At 40.3% G+C, this 27946-nt stretch overlaps 1 protein-coding gene across 3 annotated transcripts in view; it reads left to right on the top strand.

Annotated features, from left to right (window-relative positions):
* The window catches only part of mef2aa (myocyte enhancer factor 2aa), a 103596-nt gene that overhangs the window by 47052 nt on the left and 28598 nt on the right, over positions 1 to 27946 (top strand). For all 3 annotated transcript variants that reach the window (XM_028450755.1, XM_028450756.1, XM_028450754.1), the window contains exon 3: positions 3719 to 3922. In XM_028450755.1, the coding sequence (XP_028306556.1) occupies positions 3719 to 3922 (204 nt within the window). The remainder of the gene's footprint in view (positions 1 to 3718; positions 3923 to 27946) is intronic.

The following is a 27946-nucleotide window of genomic DNA, read 5'->3' as shown; positions in this document are numbered from 1 at the left end:
CCCTTCCCCCCAAAAACCCCCCGTGCCTCAGCGGTCACACATAACGCTGTGCTGCACGTTGGATTATACTGCGTTATACCAGTTAAAATGGGGGTATGGCTGCGAGCTGTGACCAATTAAACATGAACAAAGCTCATCTGCTCAACTCCTCCCTTAGTAGGTCAGTGAAGCTGATGGAGAACACACACAGACCGTGGGTGGCTCTGTGTAGCTCCCAGCACACGTTTTTACACACACACACACACACACACACACGCACACGCACACACACACACACACACACACACACACACACACACACACACACCAATGTCCATTAAGCTTTCAACACAGAGAAAGAAGTCATCTGCATTAAGGAAGGACAACCCTTTACAACAAACATTTATGTAGAATTATTTTAAAATGTAGATAAAAAGACAAAGTCCTTTCACTGTGTGGGAGATTATGTGGGCGTGAGGACTGGGTGTAGGTGTGGGTCATTATCTCGGGTTGAGGACTAGGTGTAGGTGTCTGTAAGTGAACGTCTGAGAGCTGCAGAGACACAGGACAGAAAGTCACTTTGCAGAGAGGGTTTGCGTTACCAATGGAGTGATGTATGACCTGCAGTCCCATCTGAGGGCTCGTGTTACAAGGCTTATGCTGCACTATGGAGATAACTGTCTGTATATGGAGTCAGGGCTAATGTATGGAGGCCTGACTCAGCTCACTGTCCAGGATGACCTCTGGCCTTCATAACTACAAATGCCACCATGGCCATTCATTGTAAAGGTGGAATTATCTTGTTATCAGTCACCTTGTGTAATGCAGCGTTGTGTTTCAGCAATTATTCAGTTTTATTTATTACGTGTATGTGTCGTATTACGTGATGGCTACATCACACTGAATGTACAGTATATCAAATAAAACAAAAATCAAAATACCAATCGGAAGTTTGTTTTGAGCTCCACTGTTTATGAGCACCGTTGGAAAAATTTGGTGCAATGCATTGTGGGATGTGTACCATAGGAGTCATTCTATGTCCTTTCAACAAATGGCCCACGCACTTCAGTCTAAAAAAAATTCTGAATTTTCTTATTCAATAGTAACACTGTACATTTTTAGTTTGATCAGATTAATACTTTTTGATATTGGCCTCATAATAGATATTATGTTTTCAAAAATAAATATTTTTCTGATGCAATACTTTTTATATTTTTTCAATTTTTTTTTTTTCTAAGGTTTTTCAGTATTCGCGAGTGGTGAAATAATCTAAAGTTGGGGTACAACTAGCTCCTTCCTGTAACGTAGCCAAGACTTCTCCTGTAGCGTAGCCTAGCTCGCTCCTGTAGCGTAGCCTAGCTCGCTTCTGTAGCGTATCATAGCTCTCTCCTGTAGCGTAACATAGCCCCTCCTGTAGCGTATCATAGCTCTCTCCTGTAGCGTAGACTAGTTCACTCCTGTAGAGTAGCCTTGCTTGCTCCTGTAGAGTAGCCTAGCTCGCTCCTGTAGAGTAGCCTAGCTCGCTCCTGTAGCGTAGCATAGCTCTCTCCTGTAGCGTAGCATAGCTCTCTCCTGTAGCGTAGCATAGCTCTCTCCTGTAGCGTAGCCTAGCTCTCTCCTGTAGCGTAGCCTAGCTCTCTCCTGTAGCGTAGCCTAGCTCTCTCCTGTAGCGTAGCATAGCTCTCTCCTGTAGCGTAACATTGCTCTCTCCTGTAGCGTAGCCGAGCTCTCTCCTGTAGCGTAGCCTTGCTCTCTCCTGTAGTGTAGGATAGCTCTCTCCTGTAGCGTAGCCGAGCTCGCTCCTGTAGAGTAGCCAAGCTTGTCTCTGTAGCGTAGCCTAGCTAGCTCCTGGAGAGTAGCCAAGCTTGCTTCTGTAGCGTATCCTAGCTAGCTCCTGAAGCATAGCCTACCTTGCTCCTGTAGAGTAGCCTAGCTAGCTCCTGTAGCATTTATTTCAACTTTCAGTTAGGATATGTTTATGTGAATGTGTATTTTGAGAACTGTTACATAAAAGCAATATGCTTTTGTGTGATTATCTACAACCTAATCACACCAGAGCTGATATTTCAGCACAACAGCACGACAACCAGTGTGATATTGCTTAATTGATCCCAACATGATGTCTTAACCTGATTCACAAATTATTTTTTATGTAAAACTATAAAATAAACCCCCAGCAACCTTGAAAAACAGGAACAAGTAGGGTCCCTCAAAATACGGAATCGTTCCTTATTTGGCCCTTAAATGGTGCGTCCCATACTGAGCCAAAACGGAATGCTGTTTGTTCCATATTTGCATAAATGACCAGAACACTAGACATGTCCGTCACACACAAAAACGCAGGAAAGACAAAGGCCAGTAACATCGTTGTGGTGGGATATACGTGAGATGTAATAAACTAGTGGGATTTGATTTCATGTTTAGGATGTGGAGGTTTGAAGTTTACTGAAAGATCATTATTATTACAGTAGTATTAGGCAATATAAAAAGGCATATTATGTACTGTATGTGCTTTTAACGAAAATCATACTGATTGGTTAACATAAATAAATAAAAACATGAATATTTTATTTTATAATATATATTATCCCTAATAAAAATGTTTGTTGAAATTTCTGTATATTCTAGTGGATTTTCAAATTGGGGTACGTGTACCCCATGGACAGGGGTCTGCAACCTGTTGCTCTTTGACTCTTTTTCAATGGCTGCCTATACCTATAGGACAATATTAAAATAATGAATTGGTATTTCTTACAGAGGGTATTAATTATAAATGACATTGACACCAAATAAAATCAAGATATAACAATTTGTGAACTTAAAAATAATTTGCATTGTGCAATAACGCTTATCAACCATAAACTTTCCTTACACCCATATATATATATATATATATATATATATATATATATATATATATATATATATATATATATATATACGGGTGTAAGAAATATGTGCTTTTATTGTAGCACTACAAATAACTAATCAACTAAAAAAATAAGTATTATTATTCATGATATTATTTGATATATTTGTATCTACGTATAGAACTTTATACACTATATTGTCTTCATTGAGAATGTATTTTTTTTTTAAATTTTAATCCAGGTGAAAGGAAGCCAAATGGCTCCTTTGAGAATAATGTTTGCATACCGCTGCCCTAGGTATACTTGAACACCATTCAGGAGGTACACAAACATTTGAGTTCATTTTTCAACATTATTGATTTTTTTTACATGCACACAGACTTTTTTTTTCATCCATCAATCATAATTTGTTGCACAACTCTTTAAAATACACCCAAAGGTGAAATTCAAATTCTAAAATGAGCAAAACATCAGAAATAAATGAATAAAAAAGGCCTAAATTCAAGGTTAATGTTGGACGAGACACGGAAAGAGTTTAGACGAGCCTGGGGACACAAATAGATAATGTATAACATGAACTCAGGGGTGCATGGGGCAAGTTTTATGTCAAAATGTTTCTATTTTTGAGGATTGTGTTCACGGTCCCATGGGTGTCCCTTATTTTATTTTCTGAAAGGTGGCAACCCTAGGAACAAGCGGGTCTGAAAATGGATAGATGGATAATATAAACCGGGATGAAATTATTTCTTGCATCAAATGCTGCATAAACTAAACACAGATGTGGAGTTTTTCTTCTTCATCTTCCCCTAAAACAAACAAAGCCAGTATCTGCTGTAACCCATGTTTCTCCTCTCTCTGTTTTCCTTCAGGTCACCTTCACAAAGAGGAAGTTTGGCCTGATGAAGAAGGCCTATGAGCTGAGCGTGCTCTGTGACTGTGAGATCGCCCTCATCATTTTCAACAGCTCTAACAAACTGTTCCAGTACGCCAGCACAGACATGGACAAAGTGCTGCTGAAATACACCGAGTACAACGAGCCCCACGAGAGTAGAACCAACTCTGACATCGTAGAGGTGAGTGAGTGAGCCATCCTTTTGTCCTACGTCAGCGTGAGTCACGACTTTCACATCAATAACACACTGCTCAGATTCATGGTTAATTACTTATATTAATCATTTTATCAAAGCAATAAAGAAGGTTCTCTGTGTGAGAACATCTCGCCCAAATAAATAGAACACAAGTAATTCAAACAGTCGGAGACAATGAACAGTTTCCTTTGAGTCACAGTCAGATACGGCTGTGGAGGGTCTGCACTCACTGATAAGTTCAACTTCAACGGACAACAAAAGCCTATCTCTGTATGCGCACGCTAACGGTAGCCACTAGCATCGTTGCTGACCCTGTTTCCTCAAGATTATTCACCTGTAGGCTCTGAGCTTTCCATCCACCAACTATCAGTGGGTCAGCAGGCAGCGACCACGACCACAACCACGACCAGGAAATATGAAAATATTAGGGATGAATCCTGCTCAACAAGCTAGACTTTAATAATAATAATTCATTTTATTTTTAAGCACTCTGATTGTATTTTCAGTTAAGAGTCTTTTTTATTCATTGTTTTACAGAAGGACTGTTAAACTCATTTTCACTCAGGGGCCAAACACAGAGTACTTTGAAATCTAGTGGACCGCAGATTTTAGGCAAGCGATTCAAGCTATAAATAATAATAATGCTTTGGATTTTATAGCACTTTATCATATACACTCAAAGTGCTTTACAGAATTTTAGGTATTCTTCTTTCACTCCACACTTAGTGGTGGTAAGCTACTATTGTCGCCACAGCTTCCCTGGGGCAGACTGACGGAAGCAAGGCTGCCATAGTGAGCCATTGGTCTCTCCGACCACCACTAACACACACACACTACATTCATACTAGGTAATGTGGATGAAGTGGCTTGCCCAAGGACAGATACCACTGTCTCCCTCTGTGGCAGCTGGAATTCTCAGTGGTCTCCCATCCAACTACTAACCAGGCCCAGACCTGCTTAGCTTCAGACACCTAACAAGATCAGGCAATGACAGGCTGGCATGGTCAATAACAATAAAGTCCCTGCAGGATCTTCAATTCTAAATTCCTTGATTTTGAGACCAATTTTTTAGTAAGTTTTGAAATGTATTTATCAAATAAAAAAAATAAAATAAATACAATTTAAAAAATTAAAAATGTAAATAAAAAAAATGAAATAGATAAAAATAAAAAAACAAACATTTATTAATCCATTTATCTTGCCATATTTGCACTATCATGTGTACATGATATTTCTATCCAAGCAATAAATGACAGATTTGAGTCCCTGCACGATCTGCACTTCTAAATTCATTGATTTTGAGACCAATTTTTGAGCAAGTTTTTAAATTTAATTATCTATTTAAATAAAATAAAAAAAATAATAATATAATATATTTAATTCTATAAAATAATAAGTGAAATAAATAATAATAGTAATTTGAATTAATTACATGTATTCATCCATTTATCTTGTCATGTCAACATTATATCTATTGTGTAATATTTGGGGGAATTTTGTGGAATTGTTTGTGAGGAAATTCCAAGATTGAAAACAGTTCTTTCCACAATTTGTGATAGAAAAAAAAGTACATGTCAGTCATGTGATATGAGCATGGTAAACTGTGAGACCCACAAGTTAATTTTTTTGTTATTTACACAATGATAAATGCTTTTTCTGTCATTTTTACTTTCTCTAGTGGGCCGAATTGGATGCTCTCAAGCAGCGGTTCCCAACCAGGGGTACGTGTACCCCTAGGGGTACTTGAACCCATTGTAGGGGGTACTTAGAAACATTGATAAATCTATTTCCAACATGCTGAGTCATTTTAAAGCCTATTTCAGACACTGTACATGCTCATCCAACATCTTTTCCACCCGTTGACAATAAATTTCATTAATGAAATAAACAATATTGTGGCCTTAATATCCTAATAAATTGTTACAAACATGTTATGCACATAAAAATTGAGGTAAATATATATACAGTAACTGTAATGCACAAAACCGATATTTAGTGTGTGTTAAACGTACAGGTTGATATTTTCAAGTTATTAACAACATGTAAATAAAACAAGAAAGGTTACTTAATTGGAGTGACGAAGGGGTTCTCCTAATCTGAAGAGGCCTTGGGGGTACGTGAGACAAAAAAGATTGGGAAACACTGCTCTAAAGGGCCGGCTTTGGTCCCCGTGCCTTGAGTTTGACACATATGGATTAGACAAAGTGAAACTCATTTTAGTTCAGAGGCCAAATACGGAGCAGTTTAAACTCAGATTTTCGGTGGGAAAATGACTAATTTCAACATTATTGTGCCTGAGTTTGCACTTTCACTTATTAATGATGTCTGGTATGTAAGAAACGGATATTATCAAAGCAATAAGTGACAGAAACTAGGCTTTACAGAGCTTTACTTTAAATTTCCCTCATTTTGTGACCAATTTTTTTTTCTTCTTGGAATTATTGTCGTCTGTACTCTAACTTGTCATTCTTTGTGAAGAAGGAGAAGCACGGATATGTGTCTGAGCGGTTGTATTGTTTTTGTGTTTTGTAAAAGCTAAAAATAATAAATAAATTGTTGGAAAAAAATAGGGAAATATTGTTTAATAATTGTGTTCTTTTAAAAATTTCAGATTAAAAACTATGGGGCCATTATTGTAACAAAACTATTATGGCACGTTCACACCAAATGCATCGAATGCGTCAAAAGCGTCCAATATATGGTGGATGCGCTTCTAGGAGCATCGAGAGGTCCCGCACCTCCTGTGCGGCGCGTTATGAAGGGATTGTTGAACTTTTGGGGCATATCGCGGAGTGTTAACCAATCAGGAGCATTCCCCAACTGTGACAAATCCAGAATAATCAAAAAAACAACACTAACTGGAGACAGATGGACAACGCTGGAATAGAGCGCTTGTAGTTGGTGTCCATAGGCGATGCGGGTCAGCAGGGCGTCAAACTGGGCACGGGAGATACGGAAGTAGCGCTGAAAATGACTCTCTGAATCCAGAAATGGCGCAAATAAAGCCAAGCCACTCTCTATATAATGTAGAGCCGATGAACGGGAGTCAGAGGCGGAGTGTTCAGCAAGGAACTCCAAACTTTATTCTCCATTCAACCATACTTTCTCTATAGTCCTCTAACATCACAGTGCACACACTGAGTCACACCAAAATATATCCGACTGGAAACACCGCCTTCTCAACACAATGTTCCCCACCACTTCACAGTCACTGGGTGAATTATGAACGTAACTGATCACCACACTATCATCCACTGTATGAACACCACCGTTAACAGAGAAGCCCCTCCCCAAAACTCACTCAACGCGTTCTCTTCCCCACGTGTTTGGACGCGCGTCCAGAGCGTCTTCAACGCTGGTGACAAGCGTCTGATTCAGTGAGCACAAGCGTCAAACTAGGGGCGTGACGCACGATTTTGACACCCAAAACGCGTTTGGTGTGAACACGCCATAAATTCAATATGTGTGCCTTTACGTTGTGTGTGTTTCAATCCGTGTGTGTAGAATTAGGATTTGTAAACAAAGTTGTCTGTGTGTAATCCATTCTGTGTGTCTGTATTAACATTCATATGCGTGGCTCATCAAACCAGGACATTCTATTGGCCGTCTCTGTGCACAGGACTTTTGGAACAGTTTTATCGTACAATATCGCTAGAAACCAGCGGTTGACGCTGGTACCAAGTGACAGACCCTCCAATCACAGTCAAACTTCATAATACATACATGTATATATATATATATATATATGTGTTACCCAGATAAGCAGCGTTTTTCTGTTATGAAATTCAAAATCTTAATCGTGAAATCATATTGTAGTTGTAAGATGTTTGGATATTTACGGGAAAATTAGAGCAAGAGCTTCAGCACGTCACATTCTGAGCGAACAGGACCAGTCCTCTGCACCTGGTTTCCCTCCACAGGTCCTGGACCAGGTCTCCACACATAATAAGACTGTTTAGGATTTATTGAAGCCATTTTCAGGTTCCTCCTGTTTTCATGCAGTTTGTGGATGTTTCCTTAACAAGATGCTTATGTTCAGCCATCATCACACACAGAAGTTGATCACAAGAAACTAGGAGCAGATTCATTACACCACAGAAAACTGCTGCTTGTCTGGTGTTTGATTTTTCTCCATTTCTTTTTTGGTTTTATAAACGCGTGTTTTATTAATAAGCTATATGACGCAGTTATATAATGTATATGACTTATAAGTTACAGTTATAAACTATATACGTATATATAAAAAAGTTTATTATATAGTTTTCCTCAGATTGGAGGGCCTGACGCTTGGTACCAGCGACAACTGCTGGTTTCTAGCAGTATTATAATGTTATCATGTGTTCCAAAAGTTCCATGCACAGAGACAGCCAATAGAATGTCCCAGTTTGATGACCCATGCATACAAATGTTAATACAGACACACGGATTGGATTACACACAGACAACTCTACACACACGAATCAATCTACAGACACATGGATTGTATTACGCACACACAAATAGTTTTGTTACAATAATGGCCCCATAAAAAACAACTGCCATCATGTGACATGCATATGAGTGTCTAAAACTACATTAGTTGGTCTAATTTACACAATCATTCATGTTGTCTTGTGTCTCTTTTTTACTTTCTCCTGTGGGCCACAGTAAAGGTTTTAAAGGGCCAAGTTTAGCCCCCGGGCCTTGAGTTTGATATGTTTCTTATAGCCACCAAAACATACAGTGTTTTTATTAGAGCTGCACAATTAAGCAACACCGAGAGTTGAAGATGAGTGAGATTGAAAAGGATCTTTCCATTTATCCCAGCTGTGGAAAACACTTGCTCCTGGATGAATTAGTGGAACTACTGGCAGCTGTGGCCCATTATCTTTGATTTATTTATGTGAATTACCTGCTCGGCAGAGCTGCAAAGAGCGTTCTTCTTCTTTTTCTGCAGTCACTTTTCCTCCGTCAGCCTTTCAGCGCAGAGAGCAGGGCTTCACCTGCATCAATGATACATGATGCAGTCCTTTTTACATAATAACAGTGGCCACAAACGTCTGCTTCTGCGTCTGTTTACTCATTTCCTGGTGTTTTGTCTTAGTGGAGTAGCTCATTGTTACAACTGCTAAGGTGTCTATTAACCTAACAAATATGCACAAAAATGTAGAGTTAAAATAATTAATAATAATAATAATAATAATAATAATAATAATAATATAGGTTTACAGTAAAGATGCAAAGCCATGATAAGAAACACATGCATGTGGTGATTAGATACAGGAAAAGTGTGTCCTGTATATTAGGGATGTCAAACTAATTTTGGTTCAGGGACGAAATATGGACCCGTTTGATCTTAAAGTGGGTTGCAGATTTTACATTATTCTGCCCTATGTTCCATTTATTAATGATCAGACGATATCCAAGCACTAAGTGACAGATTTCATTTCATGCAGGATCTTCACTTAAAGCTGCAGTATATAGAATTGTGAGACTGGAATGGAAACAACCATGGTTCCCCCTCCCCTCCCAATTTTGTATCGACCAGCATCCTTGTGAACGCGCACGACTGTGGAGCTTTCCAACTCCTCTTACCAACTTTATCTTGTGTTATTGGAGTTTTTTTACGTTTTAGAGACTCTGACATAAAAGCTCGCATCACTCTGTAGTTACTGTCCTCAACGTGAGCCCCTCCCCATCCCAAAGGGCTCAAAGGTCAGAGCAGACCCACACCACTCCATTTCCACACTGGAAATGAACTGTACATGTTCTCTCCCTCTTGGATATGCTTCTCTAGGTTTACACATGATTTATCGTTTCTTCTCACTCTCCCTCTGACATCAGGATGTGGGGCGGACTGAGCGTGGTCACGGAATGTCCGCTTTAAGTCCACAGACCTCCATGAGTCTGTTCTTTCCTCCTCAGTATATTTGTCCTTCATTCTGTTTTTCTGTACGTGGGTCTTCCTTTTTGCTTTGTCATGTAAACATTGTGTCTAATGCTGCGATTGAGACTTCTCATGATGGAACGTCTATATTTACTACTTCTGTTTAGCCTTTATATGCTTCCTTTAGGACAAATTTTACAGAACTGTAAGGTTGATTATCAGAGCTACGCAGATGACACAACTATATCTATCACTGAACCCAGATGACTATGGCCCCATAGAGGTGTTGTGTGACTGCTTAGAAAACCTAAACTGCTGGATAAGTGAAAACTTCCTTCAACTAAATCATGACAAGATGGAGGTGATTGTCTTTGGTAACAAGGAAAAGAGGACTGCTATCAGCGACTATCATGAGTCTCGATCTTTAAAAGCTAAAGACCAAGTCAAAAACCTTGGTGTTCTGATTGACTCAGATCTTACATTCAACAGTCAGATCAAATCTATCACAAAAACAGCTTCTACCACCTAAAGAACATCTCCAGAGTGAAAGGTTTAATGACTCAGAAAGATCAGGAGAAACTGGTCCATGCTTTTATCTCCAGCAGACTGAACTATTGTAATGGTCTTCTAACAGGAATCCCCCAAAAGAGCATCAAACAGCTACAGCTGGTTCAGAACGCTGCAGCTCTGGTCTTAACCAGAACAAAGAGGTCAGAACACATTCCTCCAGTTTTAAAGTTTTTACACTGGCTCCCAGTCAGCCTCAGAATAGACTTTAAAGTTCTGCTGCTGGTGTATACTGTAAATCTGTGAATGGGTTTGGTCCAGAATACATCAGTGAGATGTTAGTCAAGTATGAATCCAGCAGGTCTCTCAGATCTATGGACACAGGTCAGATAGTGGAGACCAGAGCTCACAGTAAACATGGTGATTCTGCTTTTAGTTGTTATGCTGCAAAGAAGTGGAACAAACTGCCAGCAGAGCTGAAGTCAGCATCTAATGTGAACATTTTTAAATCAAAGTTAAAGGCACTTTTTTTCTCTACTGCATATGATTGAGAGAGAGATTTTTAGTCATGTTGTTGATGTCATGATGATTTTACTGATGATTTTAATTGGTTTTAAACAATTGAATGTTTTATCATGTAAAGCACATTGAGTTGCCTTGAGTACTTTAGTCAATAGTTACGCCCCAAAACAGCTGTAAACAGGTCTCTGATTGGCTGAAAAATAGCATCAAACTACTTGTGTTCTAAAGCGTAAACACAGAGAAGCTCCTCAGCCCAGCCCCTCTTTGCACCCGACCCACCCAGCCCTCAGAGCACCAATCACTTCTGAACAAGACTAATGCTGTGATTCAACAACTTTAAGCCGTTTGTTGTTTCTTTCCTTCTATTACAAACTGGCTGACTTTTACTTTATTACTTTATACAGGCTGCCGCAGCGCCTTTTCTCTCTCTCTCTCTCTCTCTCTCTCTCGCTTTCTTTCTGACAGCATTTCTCCATGTCTTTGCCATGATGAGGGAGTGTGTCTGTGACAAAATGACTGATCAGAATGATTCAGTGGGAGGGTGAACAATTTAATGTTAACCGTTTCATTGGTCCACCTGGTCTAATGTGTCGGAGCTAAATCTTTTGGCGTCAAGAAGCTTGAAAACCAGAAAAATCCACAAATTAGCTGCGTCATTGTTTATGCCACAGGGTTCATAGTATGGGAAAAAAAAGTTACGATACGTACTGCAGCTTTAAGTGTTCTTGACTTTATGACCAATTACTATTTAATTTGAGGAAAATTGAAGGATTTGGTAAACATTGAGAGTTCTTTCAACAACGTGGGATTATTACATCATATGATGTAAGCGTGGGGACACTGAATCTGTGTATCTGTATGAACTGACATATCTACCACTGAATTAGTTTGTAATTTACACAATTCATTTTCACTTTCTCCTGCGGGACACTTTGGATGCCCTCAAGGACCAGAAAGGGCCTTGAGTTTGACATGCATGCTGTACATGATACAGGATTCTGAACAGGACAAAACTAGTAGAGAGTTGTTTAACGTGGGCAAACTGATAAAACTGATTGTTGATTATCCATACAGTGACTGCTGTAGTCTTTTTTCCCGTAGATTTTATTGAGTCATTGAACGAATGGTCCCATGATCGCATTCCTACTGGTGAGAGCTTTAAATGGAGCTGACCCAGTGTAACACAGAACAAGCCACTGTTGTCCCAGTATCTTTAGAGATATGAACACATGGCCGGCTGGTTATCATCAAGGTTGTGTAGTGAAGACTGTTTATCATGTCATGTTTCAGTCTACGTCTCCCAGTGCAGAAGTTCTCACTACTGGCATTCACTGAGACATTCACGATGAAGGGATGGATCCCACCCCCCTCTGTTGGAATGGGCCTCACATGAGGACACTTACAGTGGACACTTATCTAAATGTATAAATTGTGTTAAAGTGACTCTCCTATGTTTAACCGACATGTGATCAATTGTCCAGTTTGGCAGGAAAAGAAGAAGAACCTGTTTCCATTTAAGTCCAGAAGTATTTTATTGTTTGCAAAACTTAGTTAAAAGCAGTGGCCGAAGTCTGAGCTGTGACCAGCACTACATAAAAGACCAGCTGAATGAATTGTTTTTAGCTTCAGTTTAAAAATCATATTTTTCTATTTAGAACAGTAATAAAGCTCTTTATTAATAAAGTACAAAGAAAAAAAATCATTTTCCATTTTTCATGCTCAAGGTTCAGCAAGGCCATTCTAGCGCCCCCCTCCCTCCTTCCCCATCATGACGTCTCCGCCCCCAGGTTGGGAACCACTGAAATAGATTGACCTAACAAGCTTATGAATATAATGCATTTACAGAAACCCAAACCAAGCTGGATGTTATGGCTATAATTTCAGTTTTTTTTTGTAAACATACAATACAGTTTCTGCATAGGCAGAGTTTGAGATTCTAGCTGGGGGAGTGTGGCAGCAAAAAAAAAAACAGAAAAAGAATTACATATATAGAACGTCTCGAGTTTCCCTTTACAAATAAGGATTGAAAACTAATATTCTAATCTAACTTTTTTTTTTTTACTTTCTGTAACACAAGCCCTGCCAAAATAAATCCAAAATGCAGCTTGAAATGTTCAGTAAATGTTCCTGTAACTTAAAGAATGAGAGAATACAGTTGCTTAAATTGAGCAGTGTTATTATTTACATTCATGATATAGATATATATATATATATGTACATGGAGGGATAGACTTTCTGTCAGTTGTAAATCACTAAGTTACACAATATTTAGGATACACTGAAGTAGTCCCAAAGTGCTTTACAATATCAACTCATTCACACACCAATGGGACTGAGCTGCCACACAAGGTGTTGGTCAACCACTCAGGATTCAGTGTCTTGCCCAAGGACACTTTGACGCATAGACAGGAGACATAGACGGGATCGAACTTCTCGATCAGAAGACGACCCCTCTACCAACTGATCCACGGTCGCCCACTAGTGAGTCTATGGAGCACCTGTGGTGTCCATGTTGTAAACACTGCAACGTCTGAGCTGCTACTGGAAGCAAGAGGGTCAAATGTCATTGCGCTTTTATCATTTCCTAGTTACTGTGTTTCTGGCACTTAAAATTCTTATATATATTTTTACATAATATTAAGAATTTTATTTTTTGAATTAATTTAGGAAAACTTAAATGAAAACTTTTAATCACCTAGGGGGGTGGGGGCAATGCTGTTTTTTCATAAAATTCCTGCTAAAAACCTAATACCTACAGTAACTATTAGACTGAACTATGGCTGCTTCACTCAGTATTAATAAGTATTGCTACAGACTGCTTTGTGTTCATAATGACTGTATGTGATGCTGTGCCTAAAGTGGCCTCAAGTGTAAAGCTGTTTTCTTCTGTGACACAAATTGAATTCTGTTTATAGGGTAAATTTAAACGCTGCTGTTAGTCATTAGGATGAATCCAATAATAATACTTTGTGTGCTACTCAACTCCTCGTGTTCCACTCTGTGTCCACTTGCTCTTTAAAGCTGAATGACTTCACACGCTTAAAGCCACACCGTATACATTAGTGTTAATCAGGTTTGTAGGGAAACCGAATCAACGTTAAATCAACACTTAACTGTAATCTTATAAAATCAAGGTAGCAAATTGGCGTTAATCACATTTCTGGGACCAATCTTTGCAAAATGACAAAACTTCGTTCAAACCAAAGCGAGCAACTTTCCACTGCCTCCTTTGTGTCAGTAAATGCTTGAAGATCATTCATTCATTCATAGGGAAATTCTGCTTATCTCTGCCATAATAGTAAAGAGCTGCCCTTTGTTATTGTGAGCGGAGAAAAACAGGGTGAAGAACGGTGCATAAATGATCAGGTCATTTCCATTTGGCTTTATGTGACAGTCAATATCAACTGTTAGAAAGAATACAGGCCTGTTTTTATGGTCCATGTAAATTTGGACCATTATTAAATGTCAACTCCTGCTTTGTCTGAATGGAAATGTTCATCTATCATTTCTTCTGATCAGAAAAACGCAATTACTGTGGAATTAAAATGTTATTGTTATGATTTTTTAGAATTTATCTACATTTCATCGTCTGACAGGCTTGTTTGGACACGAGTCCATCAAAGAATTCTTACATTCTGAATATAAAAAGACTTTATTATGAGTTAAAAAAAGATTTCTTTTTTTTTTTTTTAATGGGGTCATAGTGTCAAACTGGAACAATTAGTTTAAAGTGACAAATAATGGGCATGGCAAATGGTGAATGTAATTAATTTGTCAAAATTAAGCATGAGGTGAAAAGAGGCGAAAAGGGACAATAATGCATCAACATATGTGATATTAGGTGGAAAAGTGATGGAAAAGGTTTATAAGTGCTGAAAATGTCTTGAAAGTGGAAAAAATGTGCAGAAAATGCATTCAAATTTGATGGAGAAGTTGCAGAAATAGTACTACTACTAATGTAGTAAAAATGCATTAAAAGGAGCAAAAATATGGCAAGAAAAAGTGATGAAAATAGGTCAAGTTTAGTGTAGTTTCAGAAAAAGGGAAAAAAGTAAGCAAAAATGGGCTGAAATTGTTAAAAAAATAATAATAAAAATATATATGTATATATATATATATATATATATATATATATATATATATTCTTAGTTTCTTGAAGGGGATTTTTATGATTTCAGTAAATTCTCATTCTTTGACATTACAATTTAAAAAAAGTCAATTGATTTGCACATTATTTTTAAATTTTTAGATACCCTTCAAGTCGTTTTAAAAGCAGGATATATACAGTATTTTCAATATGAAACATCTATAAAAAAAATACTTGAGAAATTGTTGGTTTCTTTCCAAAGCTGCAATATGAATTACAAAGCAATTCTTTTACTTCCTCTTATGAATATCACACAGTTGTCGTGTGATACAAATGTTTTTTTTTTTTTTTTACTGCGTTCTTGTATTGTGCACAGCTAAAATCAACATATTGTGAAACTTTGGTGTGTGTTTTGTGTAACTAAGAGCACACTGTGTTTTTCATGGGGTCAGAAGCAAAGAAACTCACAGTTTGCTCATTTAACTCAAATATCTGTTAAAATCCTGTGGAGTAGTAGGACGAGATAGAAATAAACCACTGAAGTGTGTGAAACTGTTACAGTTTATTTAATTTGGATGTGTAGTTTTTCTATATACGTATGTTTGTTAGAGCAGCTGCTCATTGTGTCAGGTTTTTATTATTTGCTTTATTATGACATCTCTGGTGTCATCGTTTGCTGAGGTTTCTCTGAGAACTCTCGTCGTGCCGCAGCGAGCGAGCCAGTATTACAGTCATGGGCCTGTAGCGAGCCACACACTGCGTTTCAAAGTGCCCCTTTTTATAGGACAAGGACTTCTTTTCCTCTGGGTTTTTCATGAAAAAAAGGTCACGTGTTTTCTTTTGTAGCTTTCTGAGTGCGATGATAATGCTCATAATGTTTGTGTAGATCGTTCTGCTACATGTGACCTATTGCTAAGGAGCTGCTACAGTACCTGGTAAATGTTGTACAATCACATTCCTATGTGGGACTATGTAGTTTGAATGTCAGAACCAAACTAGAGATTTTAAAGATATAAAAACTAGTTTTTAATCGCATCCTAATGTTTCCTCATGTTTCTGCTTTCTGTGGCTGTGTGTGTGTGTGTATGTGTGTGTGTGAGTGTGCATGTTTGTTACTGTGTGAGGCTTGTCACCTGGTTACCACTCGAGAGTTTTGCCTGTGGCACATTTAGACCTCATTGATGTCAGACACATTTACTCCCCTACTCTATTTTTCATCTTAGAGAAAAAACAATAATATTACATTTTAAAAAGCAATAATTAGAGCAGTGATTCTCAATCCACCCGTGTCCATTGCCCCAAAATAATTGTAATTATCACAGGTATACAGAAGAACTCAAATGCAATGCAGGAAGGAGTAGGAAGAAACTGAAATATCTACAGATTGAATAAACGGGCCCCAAACAAAACAAGGAGGATAACTGAAATATTCCCCGATCGGATTTGTTTATTAAAGGAACACAGATTCCACACTTTGCAATCAGAATCAGGAACTCCCAATAATTTCAATGAGCTTGAAAGTCTCTCTTCACAGGTTGACAATCTAGCAAGAGACTGACTGAACTGAGGGAGTATATATAACCTCCTCCCACTTGACGAGGGAATGAGGAGCAGCTGTGGAGAGCAGGAAAACTGGGCAGGCAGGAAAACATGGACAGGAACGGGCAAAATCAAGGAACAGGGAGTGACTAAATAAGCAGACTCATGACAGAACCCTCCTCTCAAGGGACGGCTCCTGCCGTCCCAACAGCAACCACCACGCCAGGAGGGAGGAGGGGAACACGATGGAGGGTCAGAACACCCTACGAACAGACAGACGAACCACCACTCGATTCCTCCACAGAACCACTGTTGTCCAGCTGGTCATCCAAGGCCGCAGGAGGAAAGACAGAAGGCACCCCAGAACCAGATCGGCCAGAAGCAGTGACGGCCGCCGAAGGTTGAACCGGATGCTGCTCATGGAAGGCTCGAATGAGACGCGGGTCCAAGATAAACCTGGCAGGTACCCAACATCGCTCCTCAGGACCATACCCCTCCCAGTCGATTAGGTATTGGAGTCCTCTGCCACGGCGCCTGGAACGGAGAAGGCGTCGAATCGTGTCTGCAGGTTCCCCATCAATCAGACGCGTTGGTGGTGGAGGAGGTAGGGCGGGAGCAAGAGGACTTTCATGGACAGGTTTAACCTTCGAGACATGGAAAGTGGCATTAACACACATGGCCCTGGGTAACTTGAGGCGCACAGCCACAGGGTTGACCACCTTCTCGATTTCAAAAGGACCAATGAACCTTGGAGCGAGTTTCTTGGACTCAACTCTAAGAGGGAGATTCTTTGTGGAAAGCCAAACCATCTGGCCTACTTGGTATACAGGAGCCTCAGAGCGGCGGCGATTAGCAGAAGCAGAGTAACGATGTGCTGAACGGAGCAGGGCTTTTCGTGCCTGTTTCCAGGTCCTGTAGCAGCGTTTGATGAAGGCCTGAACAGATGGACAAGATGCTTCTTTCTCTTGGGATCAAAATAAGGGTGGCTGATACCCATACGCACATTGAAATGGTGAAAGGCCTGTGGCCATACTTTGCAGAGTGTTATGCGAGTACTCGACCCACAGTAACTGTTGGGACCAGGAGGACGGACTTCTGGAAGCCATACAACGCAAAATGGTTTCCATCTGTTGGTTAATTCTTTCGGTTTGGCCATTTGATTGAGGATGGTATCCTGATGACAAGCTGACAGTGGCTCCTAGAAGCGAACAGAACTCCCGCCAGAAAATGGAGGTGAATTGTGGGCCCCGATCCGAGACAATATCAGTAGGTAGTCCGTGCAGACGAAAAACATTTAGCAACATAAGTTGGGCGGTCTCCTTCGCCGATGGAAGTTTAGGAAGAGGAATGAAATGAGCCATCTTACTAAAACGATCAACGACTGTCAGGATGGTGGTGTGTCCGTCAGAAGCAGGTAAGCCGGTAACAAAGTCAAGGGATATATGGGACCAAGGTCGATGAGGAACAGGTAGGGAATGAAGATGTCCAGCAGGTGCTTGGTGTGTAGGTTTTGACTGATTGCATACAGGACAGGAATTGACAAAATCTCTGGTGTCTTCATCCAGGGAAGCCCACCAAAACCTTTGCCGCAGGAACTCCTTAGTCTGCTGGATACCAGGGTGACGTGAGTTTAGAACTGTGGGCCCATTGCAGAACATCCGACCGGAGATGTTGAGGAACAAAGAGAAGGTTGTCAGGGCAGGTGCTGGGTCCAGGACTGTCCTCCAGAGCAGCTTTGACCCGTTCCTCCACGTCCCATGTGAGGATGGCAACCATGTGGGAGTTGGACAGGATTGTCTCGGGTTCTGCAGTGGAGACTTCCGAGGTGGAGAACTGGCGGGACAGCAAATCCGGCTTAGTGTTGCGAGAACCAGGTCGATAGGACAGAGTGAAATTGAACCTAGTGAGAAACAGAGCCCACCGGGCCTGCCGAGAGTTGAGGCGTTTTGCAGACTGAAGATATTCCAGATTCTTGTGATCTGTCAATATCAGAAATGGCACCTTGCTGCCTTTGAGCCAGTGTCTCCACTTCTCCAAGGCCAATTTAACTGCCAGCAGTTCCCGATTACCAATGTCGTAGTTCCTCTCTGCCGATGTTAACTGTCGAGAGTAGAAGGCGCAGGGGTGCAGCTTTTGATCATCAGGTGCTCGTTGAGACAAAACCGCCCCCACACCTACATCAGAAGCGTCGACTTCCACCACAAACTTCCCTTCAGGATCCGGAACCCTAAGAATGGGGGCAGAGGTGAAACGCTTCTTTAGTGACTTAAAGGCCTCCTCCGCCTCTGAAGACCACCTGTAGGGTACTTTGGAGGAGGTAAGTGCTGTGAGTGGAGCAGCAACCGAACTGTAACCCCGGATGAACTTTCGGTAAAAGTTTGCGAACCCAAGGAAGCGCTGTAACATCTTATGGGACTCAGGAACAGACCAGGACGCAACTGCTTCTACCTTGGATGGGTCCATGGAAATGCTTCCCTGACCAATGACATAACCAAGAAAAGCAACAGATGGGGTATGGAACTCACACTTTTCTGCCTTGACAAAGAGTGAGTTTGCAAGCAGGCGTTGCAGGACGGATTGGACAGGATGAACGTGTTCTTCCTTGGACCTTGAGAAAATCAGGATGTCGTCGAGGTAAACAAAAACATACTGGTTTAACATGTCACGGAGAACATCGTTAACCAGGGCCTGGAAAACTGCGGGAGTGTTGGTGAGACCGAATGGCATAACCAGATACTCGTAGTGTCCAGTAGGAGTGTTAAAAGCAGTCTTCCACTCATCCCCTTCCCAAATGGTAAGCATTGCGTAGGTCAAGTTTAGTGAAAATGACCGCATCCTGCAGGAGTTCAAATGCTGATAAATGAGCGGAAGAGGATAGCGGTTCTTGACAGTGATGTTGTTAAGCCCTCTGTAGTCGATGCACGGCCTTAGCGTCTTATCTTTCTTCTCAACAAAGAAAAAACCTGCTCCAGCGGGAGATGAGGAGGGCCTGATTAAGCCTGCAGCCAGAGACTCGTTGACATACTTTTCCATCACTTCTCTTTCAGGTCCTGACAGGGAGTAAATACGACCACGAGGAGGTGATGTTCCAGGTAGCAGGTCAATGCTACAATCGTACGAACGATGTGGAGGAAGTGAGGTAGCCCTAGTCTTACTGAACACCTCTTGGAGATCATGATACTCCTCTGGCACCCCTTGTAGATCAGATGGAGGACCAGAGGTGTCACTGCATAGTAGAGCTAGTATTGCTTGTTTCAGGTAGATCTGATGGCAATACGGACTCCAACTAATAAAGGAACCCGTAGACCAGTCGATATGCGGGTTATGTCGGAGAAGCCAAGGGAACCCCAGAACAACAGGATGTTGTGGAGTCTTCAGGATGTGAAACTGGACAGTCTCATGGTGCCTGCCAGCCAGTACCAGATGAACAGGAACTGTGCGATGTGTGATAGTACCCAGGAGTCTGCCGTCCAGAGCATTAGCAAGAACAGATGCTGGAAGAGGAACGCTTTCGATCTCTAATTGTTGGGCCAGGTTTTCATCCAAAAGGCAAATATCAGAGCCTGAATCTATCAAAGTAGCCAGGGTGTGAGTACCACGTTTGAGCAACAGGCGAGCCTGGAAGTGGGGTCATTTGATAGGGGATGGTGTGGAGGAAAGACTCATCAGTACTCCCCTTTCTACTGATGAGCGTGCCCCTTTTACCGGACATCTGAAAACGTAATGGCCGGGCTTCCCACAATAAAGGCAGAAATTTCTCTGGCGACGATGTAGTCGCTCCTCTGGCAAAAGGCTGATTCGGCCCACCTGCATAGGCTCGGGACCACCATCGTGAGGAGCCGGAAAGTAGTTTACATCTACTGGAGGACGTGGTCGTGGAACAGGAAGTCGCTCAGGAATTCTGTGCCTCTTTTCCTGCCGTCGGGCTTGGATACTACGATCCAATCTGGTGGCAAGCTCTATCAATTTATCAAGAGATGAGGGAAGGTCATGTGAAACCAGCATAGTCATTCAGACCCAGGAGATAAGCATCCGTTTGGGCAGCGGCATTCCACTGGCTCTGAAGGGCTCGGGTCCGGAATTCAATAGAATAACCAGAAACAGTGCGGGTCCCTTGTCGTATCCCTAGTAGACCTCCCCCTGCGTCCGGACCTAAAGAGGTTTCACCGAAAACCTTACGAAGTTCATCCGCAAAGGCTTGGAAGGAAGAACAAGCAGGTGTTTGTCGCTCCAACTCAGCCGTTCCCCACAACCGAGCCCTTTCAGTAAGATGATTTATGGCAAAAGCCACCTTGGCTCTCTCGGTGGAAAATGTATGTGGTTGTAGGGCAAAGAGTATGGAGCAGTTTGTCAGAAAAGGATCACATCCTTCAGGGTCACCACCATAGCGCTCTGGGGTACCCACTCGAGGTTCAGAAACTGGTAATGGAGGAGCAAGATCAGCAGAGGGCGGAGCTGGTGCAGGATTGGGATCAACAGCAGTGACTAACTGAGTGACAGTAACTGCCAGCTGTTGGATCTGAGCAGAGTAGCAATGGTTTGATCATTAGCTGCAGCCGACTGACGAACATCAGAAGTAGCAGATTGTAACTGAGCCTGATGTTGCTCCATACACTTCTCTAGTCTGTCTAGCCGCTCCATTGGGCTTTCCTTCTGTGATGCTGAGTTCATAGCGTGGCTAGATTGTACTATCACAGGTATACAGAAGAACTCAAATGCAACGCAGGAAGGAGTAGGAAGAAACTGAAATATCTAACAGATTGAATAAACGGGCCCCAAACAAAACAAGGAGGATAACTGAAATATTCCCCAATCGGATTTGTTTATTAAAGGAACACAGATTCTCAATAATTTCAATGAGCTTGAAAGTCTCTCTTCACAGGTTAACAATCTAGCAAGAGACTGACTGAACTGAAGGAGTATATATACCCTCCTTCAACTTGACAAGAGAATGAGGAGCAGCTGTGGAGAGCAGGAAAACTGGGCAGGAACAGGCAAAATCAAGGAACAGGGAGTGACTAAATAAGCAGACTCATGACAGTAATAATAATGAAAATAATAACGAATTACTCAAATCATTCATAATAATCAAAAATCACAAACTAAATTAAAATAATCACCTGCATTAAAAACAAATGTAAAAGTGCAGTAGTCAAAAATACAGTAAATAACCAAACATTGTTTACAATCTGTGACAAAAATCTTCAGAAAAAGGAAATTAGTGAGTCAGCTATTGAAAGTTTGTTCATTTTTTTCCACCAACATCCAACATGAATCTTTATTTCTACACTTTAGTCCACGTTACATTTTGTTCCAGGTCCATATCTAAAGCAGTCTATCCATTTAATTCTCTTTTAATTTTTAGGCTTCTCATTATGACTTTCTTTGTTTCTAGGCATTTTGTTTAGTTTTAATGATCTTTATTGTCAATGAAGATTTCTTCAATTTTTTTTAAACTGACATGACATTGAAAATGTCCTCCTATTTGTTGCGCCCCACCCACCGTGTCTCCATTCCCCACCAAGGGGGCGCGACAGACTTTGAGAAGCATGAAGTTGGAGGTAAATCCTCGACTTTTGTGTTTCAACATTTTTTCAATTCTGTTTTAGAGCTTACCGTTTTCTGCGTCATTTTTAGTTTGCCCATTTTCATTTTGTTTCAGTTTCATCATCCTTCCCTGTTTAGACCCTTTACTAACATTAAACTCCCTGAAATTCAAACATGCTGAATATGTTCATAGAGTCAACTATTGTTATTCATTTTAGATTTAAATGTTTCAGATGATTTACGGAAACCAGGAGAGTAAAACTGAAATAACGCCAGATTATGCCGTAAGAAATTTGCCAAATTTCTTTGCTGCACTTGTAGACACTGATCCACCAGTTTTGGAGAAAATCATGAAAATGTGTAATAAAGATATTTAAATAGTTTCGACCAATTCAATTTCAGCTCTCCGTCATCTCTGATACTTTCTGTTTTTAATCCGCTCCGAGCTCGCATTGTGTTCACGGCACTCCTAATCAGTCTGGACTTTCATTAGAAACTCTCTGAGACCAACAGAAACAATCACTCTAGAACTGTCCTGTTTGATCCACTATAGACTTAGTTTGCGTTCACACCGACCAAACGAGGAGGACAATCAGAGCAAACGAACCTGGATTACGAGAACTTCCACGCAGTCTAGAATTATCCCTAACAACAAAATGCTGAGGTGTGTTTTGAATGTGCTTTGCTAAGTCAACACAAACGGGACGCATGTGGAAAAGATATCTGACCTAATTCGATTGGATTGAGTTTTCGAGTCCCGTTGATACCAAAGATGACATGAACCATAAGTCGTCATCCTCTGTTCCTCACCGACCTTGGCGTGACCGTTCTCTCATGCACAGCAGCCAACCATTGGGTCCCCGGGGCGAGGACGGAGCAGACCTGACTGGGATGGTTAGCTGGCACGGTGCCAACCCAGCATCATATGACTGGGGGCAAAAGGAGTCTGTGTCTAAGTCTGATGAGGACAGGTCTGTGGTGAACAGATCCCGCCCTCCTCTGCCACACGCCCCCAACTTCTCTGCATTTGCTTTATCGGAACTCCTAATTGTCCTCATGAATATTTTAGAGGCAAACAGGAATGGAACTTCAGGGTTGGAGGTATAGTTTCTAGTTTCAATGGCTCGGACAGCGAATGATCAATGATGAGAGAGAGAGAGAGAGAGTGTGTGAGACAGAGAGAGAACCAAAAACTCTCATTGCATTGCTTTGGAATTACTTCCCTCTCAGTTACAATAAAGTATTTGAACTCGACAGTTTGTGAACCTAATGAGTTTAAGTACACAGCGTATACAAACTCCAGGTCCACACATGCCTTTTTAATTAGCGAACGACCCAAAGCTTTTAGCGTGGTTGGCCTGAACGTTTCACTTTCAAAGATTTGTTTAAAGATGACCTTCGACAATTCACCTCAAGCATTAATAAGTTAGTAGTTAAGAGAGAAAAAAGTTACCCATCTGAGAAGTGCAGAAAAATCAAGAACGCATAACCAAAAAGTACCAACAGAAAGAGAATCACCTAAAAGTTATTGAGATTGAAGGCACTGACCAACTATCAGTGAAATAAAAACATTGACTGAAGCTGCACTTTGTCCGTTCTCTTTAAAATGAAGTGTTTCATGCACGTTTCCCAATTTTATAAGTTAATTAAAAAAATGCTTCAGACAATATAACTTTAAATTTTGGGAAAATATATCAATTTATGATACATTTTTTGGTGGCAAAATTGATGTTTATCTTCACATTACTTTTTTTAATTAGAAAATAATCCATGTGTTCACAGGTTAACAGTACATGTACAGTGGTGCAATGTCAAAAAATGTCAGAGCAACTGACTGGGAAATAATAAATAAAAAATCACAATAGTCGTGACTATTGAATCGCAACGACAAAATTTTCATTAGGGGCACATCTTGGAAAAAATATTTGTGGGCTCAATACTTTTTAACATTATTTTCAGTAAAAATGTGACCCACTGAAATATCAGTGTGTATTACTTAATAAAGCATAACATTCCTAGCTTTCTAGTTCACCCAGTTTTATTTTGAAATGCAGGTTTTATTTTCCTTTTCCTTTCCACTCTGTTATCATCAACCGTATCCATGGAAATCCATGAAGGACATTAGGTATTAGAGCAGGAACCATTGAGTTGTAACTCAGTGTGTGATGGCTGTGACCAACCTTCATGTTGTCCATTCCACTCACATTACCACAAAAAGGTAACGGAGTGGAAAACCTTCATCATTCAGCCCCATGTTAAACAAACATGAGGAAGAATTCAGCACTGCTGCTATGGTACTCATACAGCACAGCTAACATTAACATCACCATTTACAACATCACAAATGTGGCCCTAATGAACATTTCGCCCTTATATATCAAATTGGCATCAGAGTATTGTGACAACATTGATTCAGAATAAAAGCATATTGTCACAGCTCTGATGCAAATAGTTGTGGTCTTCTATGTTGTAGCTGGAAAGAAAAGAAGCAAGACCAGGAGCTTGCCCCACTAATGTATGTTTGTTTCGACCTGGAGCAGGAAGACGGTATGAAAAACTGATACGGAGGCTTAAGTCCTGAGCCGGCCCCCCCATTGCTGCTCTTCCTGCCCACAGAATAACTCAGACAATGGAGTGGGCCAAAGGAAGGAGATGCATTCAGCCTCATATCCTCATATCAGTCCCTTCTGTAATTCATAATTGTCATGTGATTTAACAAGATATGTCTGGGAATTGTAGAGGTCTCCTGATGGAGTAGCCACTCACTGGAATAGTTAGAAAGAGAGATAGAGGAGACGTTTCTATGGCCTGCAGAGCAACCTAAAGAGCTTTTATGCTCTGTAAGTGAACACAGCTGCATCACGAGGAAAAGGAAGCACGAGCGTAGAAAAAAACGTTACATAAGATGAGAAATATTCCAGAGCAGATAAAAGCTTTCCAAGCAGCACCTTCCTCACACTCAAAGAAGCCCTTTGATAAGAACATTAGACGGAACCGTGTGGACACAATGGTCATGTCATGAGGATTAGAGGAGGGACATGATGGGATGGGGTGGGAGGAGCCTGATGCACACGCTGCTATACTTTAGAGCCAACGGCGTATCAATGAAACTTTGATGAAGTGCTTAAGTTTGTTACACTGCAAGGCTTTTCCTCAGCGCTGTGGAGCATGAAGCCCAGATCAGTCATGTCTCTGTCAACAGTAAAAAAAAACTCTCAACAGAACAGACGTCAACTGACACTTTCATACTTATTTTTCAGCTTCTATTCGTGCATGCTGCTTCTCTATTCACGTACAGCACATAAATTACTTAAATACATGACACAGCACAGGCACATTCCAAGGAAATGGCTTCTCAGCCAGACACAGGTGATGTACAGTATGTAGTTTAGGTCTTAAAGGGATCCTCCACAAATCTGTTCTAAACTCTTTTAAATGTTCTTAGTAGATCTGTGCCTAACAAAACACATCATTATGCACCATATTCATTTCATGGTATTTTAAAAATGGGACTACTTTATAGTTTTAGAGCCTGTGATCCTCCATCTTGAAACTACGTGATTTGAAATTTTCCTGGCTTTTTAGAGCTACCAAAAGCAGCGCAAGTTGTCATTTTGCCTGAAAAAGCTGCTCAATGATCTAAAAATCAGGCTGAATGCTTCAGTACTATAGTAAATAATGGGATGTTTACAGTAGGGATGTAACGATTCACTCAACTCCCGATACGATTCGATTCACGATACTGGGTTCACAATACGATTTTCTCACGATTTATTTTACAAAATGGGACTGAAAAATATTCCTTTATTTTTTGGGGGAAAATACTATTTTCCTTTTATTTTTCATTGTCAAAAGAATCCCTTGATAAACTATTCAAAACAATGCAATTTAACTAAAAATAAATCTTGAATGAAATAAATAAAGGAATAATACAAATGACGAAGAAGCCTATTAATTTAAATTCTGGTTCTATAGTAAACAATTCAAAACTACATAATAGTTCTTTTTCTTTTTAAAAGTGCAACTGAAAATGTATTTTGTGCCTTAACAATTAGACATTTTACTGTATTTACGTCAGATATTTGTTTGGACCAGCAGAGGGCGCTCGTAACCCAGTGGTCGGTTGGCATGCAGATATTCCACCAGTGAAGAAGAGATGCTACGCTAACAGACAGAGTTAATAGAAAAACTTGATTTTTACAGATATTCACGTAATATTACAGATATTCTTTCGGTGCTAAAGGAGTAAAGAATCATTTATGAGCATGTTTAACAGTAAATGGCGGCCAGAAAGAAAGTAGTAGCAGATTCCGCCCGCCACGTCCGCTTCTGGAAGGATTAATATATAGCGCCCTCTGCTGTTTAAAAAAAAGTACTGCGATTCAATTTTCAGAGCATCGATGTGAACCGTGGTACCTATGAATCGATTTTTAACTGCCTTACGATTAATCGTTACATCACTAGTTTACAGGCAGTGGGGCCATGTGACATCATCTATCCCGTGGTTTCAAGATGGAGGAACACAGGCTTTAAAACTGGAAAGTAGTCCCATTTTTTAAAAGGAAGTTACGGTAAATGAATATGGTGCATAATAATGTATAGTAATATAATTTAGTTAGACATAGATCTTCTAATAAGGACATTTCAAAGATTTTAGGCCAAACTTGTAAAACAAGTGGAGGATCCCTTTAAATAAGCTTTTTATTTCACCTGTTAGAAGTATGACACATTCGTTCCAGCAGCAACAATGAAATGTGCTTTGTCTATCAACAGTGTCATGGTAAGAGAAGGCAGCATTTGTTGTCTATTAGACAAAGAAGCTTCAAGGTCTTCATGGTCACACGAGTCCTTGTACAGTACACACGTGAACAGTCAACAGATCCTGAGTATGTGTCACATTGAACTCCCACCACAGTTTAATTTATTTATCTAATATATATATATATAATCTTTTAACAAAAGAAATACAGTTTGAGATTGAGATTATTGTGTCTTTTGTCCTTCAGAGGGATATTTCATAAAGCAGGTTATGTTCAAACTCTGAGTATGTTTGGGCTAAAATGAGGGAAACACTGAGTATCCCATTCCTTAAGGTGAGGTATGTTCTTCTCTGAGTATGTCACCATGGTAACATTCTCTGTGAACTGAACCTGCTCGCTGGCAGGTTTTATCAAAGAAACCCTGGTTTTCTACCTAGCTCCGCCCACCTGAACACTGCTTCTCAAGGAACACTTTAATTTACCTTGATACTCTTCTCTGACACACATTAGTATCATCACACACCACAGACGTGCTCACATCATAATGTGCTGTTTTCCTTTTTTTTTTTTTTTTACAAATGTTAATTTTCTTTCTAACATTGTGGATGCAGATCATTTAGGGAAAGACACTGTAAGATTGATCTGCATTAAAACGCCTACTGACGTCTGTAGTAAAGTTCCTTGGATACAAATCTGTGGCAAATGTAAAGGGGAAAAAGTCAATTTTAGGCTTTTTCTGCAACAATGCCAAACTTGCCACATTTTAACCTATTCACTTTTTCTTGCCATATTTTTTCTCCTTTTTAATGCATTTTTAATAAATTACTCCCATTTCTGCCACTTCTCCATCAAATTTCAATGCCTTTTCTCCACATTTTTTACATTTTTGGCTCTTATAAACCCTCCACCTAATGTCACATATGTTGACCCAGTATTGTCACTTTTAACCTCTTTTCAACATATTTCATGCTTATTTTTGCCAGTTTAACCACATTCACAATTTCTCATGCCCATTATTTGCCAGTTTAGACTAATTGTTCCTACTTTACATTACATGAATTACATTATCCCAACCCTCTCCGCCCCCCCCTCCCATTTCTGCCACTTTTAAGCCAATATTGTTACTTTGAACACTTTCTGCCACTTTTTCTGTCCGTTTTTTTGCCACTCTAGTTTGTGAC

This window comes from Gouania willdenowi, chromosome 6 (genome assembly GCF_900634775.1).
Source record: "Gouania willdenowi chromosome 6, fGouWil2.1, whole genome shotgun sequence".
In the NCBI taxonomy this organism is placed as follows: Eukaryota; Metazoa; Chordata; class Actinopteri; order Blenniiformes; family Gobiesocidae; genus Gouania; species Gouania willdenowi.
Note: the sequence above shows the minus strand (reverse complement) of the source record. Positions and strands in the feature narration are given on the sequence as shown.